This window comes from Hordeum vulgare, chromosome 3H (genome assembly GCF_904849725.1).
Source record: "Hordeum vulgare subsp. vulgare chromosome 3H, MorexV3_pseudomolecules_assembly, whole genome shotgun sequence".
Classification (NCBI taxonomy): Eukaryota; Viridiplantae; Streptophyta; class Magnoliopsida; order Poales; family Poaceae; genus Hordeum; species Hordeum vulgare.
The window spans coordinates 508,108,110-508,113,726 of NC_058520.1; the positions used below are offsets into that span (position 1 = coordinate 508,108,110).

At 42.4% G+C, this 5,617-nt stretch overlaps 1 protein-coding gene across 1 annotated transcript; it reads right to left on the minus strand.

Annotated features, from left to right (window-relative positions):
* Positions 1 to 555: 555 nt before the first annotated feature.
* Positions 556 to 5,187, minus strand: LOC123441939 (WD repeat-containing protein 13). The gene is made up of 12 exons (XM_045118104.1): positions 4,972 to 5,187; positions 4,763 to 4,869; positions 4,477 to 4,537; positions 4,234 to 4,378; positions 4,002 to 4,139; positions 3,150 to 3,289; positions 2,937 to 2,984; positions 2,566 to 2,676; positions 2,308 to 2,486; positions 2,105 to 2,226; positions 1,112 to 1,188; positions 556 to 1,027 (listed from the first exon to the last, which is right to left on the minus strand). The coding sequence occupies exons 1-12, from the start codon at positions 5,185 to 5,187 to the stop codon at positions 917 to 919; spliced, it is 1,455 nt and encodes a 484-aa protein (XP_044974039.1). The 3' UTR covers positions 556 to 916.
* Positions 5,188 to 5,617: the final 430 nt, after the last annotated feature.

Consider the following 5,617-nt stretch of genomic DNA (forward strand, 5'->3'; position numbering starts at 1 on the left):
GAAGAACTATTAACAAATTATATTTCTTGAGAAATGCAAAATGATATTGGAGATGATCCTCATTATTTATTTTGACCCCGTACCCCCTCCGCTTTCCTAGACCACTCGTGCACCGCACTCCGCCTCGGTCGTCGACAGAACACACAAGTTGCCTAGACATGCTTTTACTTTAAACTCTTCTTTTTTCAGATGATATTCCCCCTAGCTTTATTGTTTTGGATATGATAAACGATCACCCGCAAAAAAAAATATGATAAACGATGTATCCTTATTTGTAATGAAATAAAGTGCAACATGAAAGCTTTCCAAAAAAAGTTACCTCCGTAGCACTCAAAGTTGCTCTTGGAAAAAAAACCGCCAAAACATACACATATGAGATCTACTTCCTATGTCCAACATTATAAGATGTTTTTGTAAACTATGTTAGCTTTGGAATTATAAAGTGCCCATGAACAATACGTTTTTTCTTGCTAAACATGTGCGATGTGTTGGTAACTTGGAACTATACAAAGTAAATCGCAAAAATCAGAATGGAACTGGGTAATGCTGAACCTGTCGAACAATGCAACATTTCCATTTCAGCTCACAAACTTTGTTTCGAAGAGCAATATCATGATGCACCAAATGGATTTTGAAAACCCAGGGTACTGTTTCCACTATACCTTTCAACATTGAACAACAAAAACGATGTAATTGGGGGCAAAAACATGAAATGATACAAGATACACCAGGGAAAAAACGATTTACACTCTACTGGGAGGCCTATACTTCTGTAAATATAATCGAAGGCCGGTCCATCTTCTTGCCCAGGCCTTGTGGTATGTTACAAACAACATGGTGGAAGGTACAATGTAGGGACAATGTATCAGCCTCTACAATTGCTGTATACAAGCATCCTCGAGATGTGGCGTTCACTCTAATTAGTTTTTGCCCGTTTCCATACAATAACTGTACCGTCTGAATCAGATGAGGCAAGCAAATTTTCCCCATGATTCCAGGCCACTCCCATTACTGGAGAGCCGTGTCCCTTCAGGAATGTAAATGGTTTCATCAATACATCAATTTGTAACCAAAGTTTGAAATGCGACAAATAGAGGGACACTAAGCATACCTGCAGTTTATTTACACATGAATTCTTTGGTCGAGCCAAATCATAGAAATAAACATTTGAATCCCCACTGCCAGTCACTTCATATTCAGAAGAAAATAAAAGTCAGCTAGATTTATTTACTTATGTTTGCAAAAGTTTCAGGAATGCATTATATTCTTATAGGCGGAACACAAAAGGTAGCAACTGGTGAACGGCAGATGATGCATTTATTCTTGGAAAAGCAAGCACACTCAGTTGCCAAAGATATCCATCGCAGGTTATTAATTTGTTTCAAAAGTTCAACTCAACTGCCCAAAAAAGTAGTGTAACAAAGTTTGACCAGGAAAACTTGGCATTAAGTGGCAACTGTGATTGTCTTGATACTTCACTGGACTAAAACCATGACTCAGCATTCACAGTGATTAATGAAATAGTTGAGCAAGATTTGAGGGCAGGCAATGCAAAAGTGCATTAGCAATTGGGTGCAAACTGATGGGAACAAGATGGCCCTAGAATCTGGATGATCAGCAGCTTAAGAGCCTGTTTGGGACTGCTCTGCTCCTTAAAATTCAGCTCTGTTTCAGAAAAGACAAGCCAAACGGGGTAGCTCCACGATATGCTGCTCCGCAAAATAACTAGAATCTGGGGTATAACTTCAAATTTTTTATGAAGCTCCTGAGAGGGTGCTCCGAAAAACTCTAGAAGCTGGAGTTGAGGAGAAATTACCCACCACTGCCACCAGTAAGTGGATACCCCTTCATTTCTTTTCCCTCAACCAATCAAATAGATTCCTTCCACCAAATTTTTTATTCTTGAAGCTGGAGCTAGATGGAAGCCAAACATTCACTTGATAGTGCCATAGCTTTTGTATGAAACTGCTCCAAAGTGAATTTGATGAAGTGAAGCTGATTTTGATGAATTGAAGCAGTCCCAAACAGGCTCTAAGTTTCAGCTAACTAGAGCCAACAACTATGGTTTCTCGGAAAAAAGCAACAACAAATAATTCCAACTCACCTATGAATTCCCCTTTCTCAAGGGAAAGAAGTGGACAGAAAGAAGCACGTATATTCTGCACTGGTGAAGCCAATTTTACAGAGCATATGAGAGTCAAGTATCCATGGGAATTTGTTGCAATGCTGAAATGCCAATAACAGAATACTGGTGAGATAAAAGTGGTAGCCTAGCCACAACAGGATGGGCTGAAATAAAGTACACACCTGAAGAAATACAGGTTTCCATCTTGAGCACAAGATAGAAGTACTGGACAACGTGCGACGAGAGAGAAGGTACGGTACTGGATGGTTGTAACAGGAGATTTGCTCTTACAACTCTTGTTCTTATGAGTTCTAGATAACGACCCTGTGTGAGAGTTCACACTAATAGTGTATATGTAACCCTGCACATTTCAAACATCAATTCAAAACTACAAAATTTAAAATCCACAGTAGTATTTAGCAAATTAAGTTATTTGATACCTGCGCATCACCAGCAAAAATAAGCTGACCAGTGTGGTCTATATCCAACGCTGTAACCGCATTGTCACAAGTGAGTTTGCTGATTACCCTCCCAGTGCTAAAATTAATTGCCTAGATCAGAAATAAAATTGGATCACACGGCCGTTAAAGCAATTGATGGAAAATGTTTCTGATTACAAAGGTTGATGTGATTTTAAATTATTTGACAGACTACAGGTACATCATTTACATTGAAATAAATACCACAACAGACCAACATCATTTTTTTTATTGCACAACAGAAAATTAATCGGAGGACCAGCCAACAAGCAACATATGCAAAAGCATACTATTGTATATAAATTGTGAGAGCAACAGGGCAGGAAATTTACATTGATTTCCCTGTTTGCATTGCCAACTAACAGCAAATTATTGTTCACCTGCAATAAAGTACCACTAGTAAATATATGATATGAGAGATAATATATGTTGGTTACTGTAAAAGGAACAATGAGTTATTAGCACTGCAGATGCAGGTAAAAAGCATTGGTGAAAGGAATGGGAAAAAATTAGCAATCATACTTTCCTGCTAAGTCTGGACTTACTGGATGAAAGCAGATGCATAGCTGGGAAGAAACTCCATATACGACTCTGATACAAGTGCCTTTAGAGATCTCCCACACTCTCACAGTTTTATCCATAGAGCATGAAGCTATGTACTGGTTATTAGATGAAAAATCAAAATCTGTAATGCAGTTAGAATAATAAACTCAAGATACGGGAATAGACAGGAAAGTACAGCTCGAATTGATCATGCTTCGCTTATATTCACAAAATACAAAGAATATCATAGTTTTTCAAGTCTTGCACTACTCCTTTAGCTATCACAAGCCCAAATTTATTTAGTTATTGGTATCACTTCTGTGCATAATGATTCTATATACTCAGGGTTTATCCTCTTGACCAGAGAGGAATGTATTATTCATAACAGGAAACCACAATTAACGAATCAGTATATTTGCTAAACATGACAGCAGTGGGAACCAAAAGCTTTGGGTATGCATAGCAAGCCTTCATTAACTTGCATGAGAACTACTCCCTCCGCCCCATAATATAAGTGGTTTTGACACTACACTAGTGTAGAACACACTCTTATATTATGGGAGGGAGGGAGTACAAAGTTATTTTGTAACATTACATGGCTTAAGTAGTTCTTGGTTACTGAGGTATATGCCGAATCAGACCCATAAACATCAGGAGATGGGCACTGTAGCACATTATCAATGCAACACATGACACAAGGGACATGGTCCTATGCAGATTTTATGCACATAGGAATGCATGCTACTAGGTGTAGATCTCAGTTTTCCTAGCACTTGAAACCAGAGAAATTGTTGAAAGTGAAGGTAGATATACAAAAAAAAAGATAGCTTTACAAACACGATTAAGTGGTCAACCTGTGATATCTTTAGAATGTCCTGTTAATTTTTGAAGAACAGATGGCGGCTCAGAAACCTGGCAAACCGTCAAAGTGCCATCGGATGAACCATAAGCAAGCACATCTGAATTCATGCGGCCAAATTTCAATACGGTAACTGCCAAGGAAAAAATCAATACCATTCAATTAGGTCATATGAGAATACTAGTTGACACAGAAGACACTGTCTAGCATGACTACGAGCAAATAACCTGATGCTTTGCAGTTGTCAAAGATGCAATGCATTCCAACAAATGAGTATGCAGGTTCGGCGAATCTGACATGGCGCTCAGGTTCGCTCTGCTTTGAGCTGACACTCAAGGTGCGGCTTAACATACCGCTGTTACTTCTGAGGTCCTGCGGCAAAGAAGTAACATCAGACTTCACCGCAACATGTGTACACACACTTCTTCAGGAACAGAACAAGCTTCGTGGGAAAAGCTAAAAGAACAAACCCTGATAGAACTCCAGCTGTCTGCTTCAGAAAATGCAGTAGGGCTAGCAAACCACCTCCCACTGGTCAATGAGAAAGCCCAGGATGTTAGATTTCACCCTTCATAACAGACCTCATGCTTAAACGATTGGGCGTGAGAAGAAACTAAGTGGACAAACATAAGCAGTAGTTCGAAATTACATTAATTACAGCACCGTACACAAACTTAGCAACGTTTTGGTCTCGTTTCGTCAAAGGTAGGCGCGTGTCAGGCGACTGAAGTACAGAGCAAACAGAGGGGGCGTCACCTGTTGCCGGGCGTGCTGTGGGCGCTGCTTGATGCGCCACCGCCGTCAATACGGCGGAGGAGGAAGTTCCGGTATGCGACGTACCCCTTGCCGTTGCACCGCCACTCCTGCAGCGTCCCCGTAGCAATCCATCCAATCATTACATTGTCCCCGACGCATGAAAACGAACATGATACCATTGGCGGGAGGAGGGATCTAAGGGCGGGTACCATGCGATGGTTGAGCGCGGAGGGAGACTTGCGGCGGAGGAGGAGGCGGCGGAGGGCGGCGTAGTCGGGGTCGGGGCGGGAGGAGGAGGAGGAGGGGGTCGGGGGCTGGAGGACGCAGCTGAGGAAGTCGGGGTCCGTGGGCCGGGAGGGGCCGGGGCAGGGCGACGACGGGGCGGGGGCGGGGGCGCTGGCGCTGGCCGTAGAGTCGTCCGCCATTTCCGCGGCCGCGTGCGTGCGTGCGCGCCGGCGAGCTGGCGCGCGCGACGGGGAGAGATCAGGGAAAGGGGGGGCTTTGGATCTCGGGCGGGCGTACGGGGCCTGAGCTGGCAAAGAGTTTTTTTCACTTGTTTTTCCTATTTTTCCTGTCCGTGAGCACAACGGAGTTGGGAGTGTCCGGCGTCCAAACCAGGTCTTCAAAGTCAACGTTGCAGAAAAAACTAAAATAAGAATGTTGATACTAAGAGCAACTCCAACCGACCGATCCACACAGACCGTTATTTTGTCTGTTTTTTTATCTGGGTCGATCCGGTGGACACCAACGTTCGCTTCGACGTTCGGATCGTCGCAATGCGTCTAACGCTGGTCCGACCCATTTTTTACCGGCGAGTCAAAAAAAGACATTTTCAAAAATAATAAACAAGCATTA

Coding starts and splice junctions, on each gene's coding strand:
- LOC123441939 (XM_045118104.1), bottom strand. CDS start 5,187: ATGGCGGACGACTCTACGGCCAGCGCCAGCGCCCCCGCCCCCGCCCCG. Junction 4,379..4,476: donor ACAGCTGGAGTTCTATCAGG/GTTTGTTCTTTT, acceptor TCTTTGCCGCAG/GACCTCAGAAGTAACAGCGG. Junction 2,487..2,565: donor TTTTTGCTGGTGATGCGCAG/GTATCAAATAAC, acceptor TGAAATGTGCAG/GGTTACATATACACTATTAG.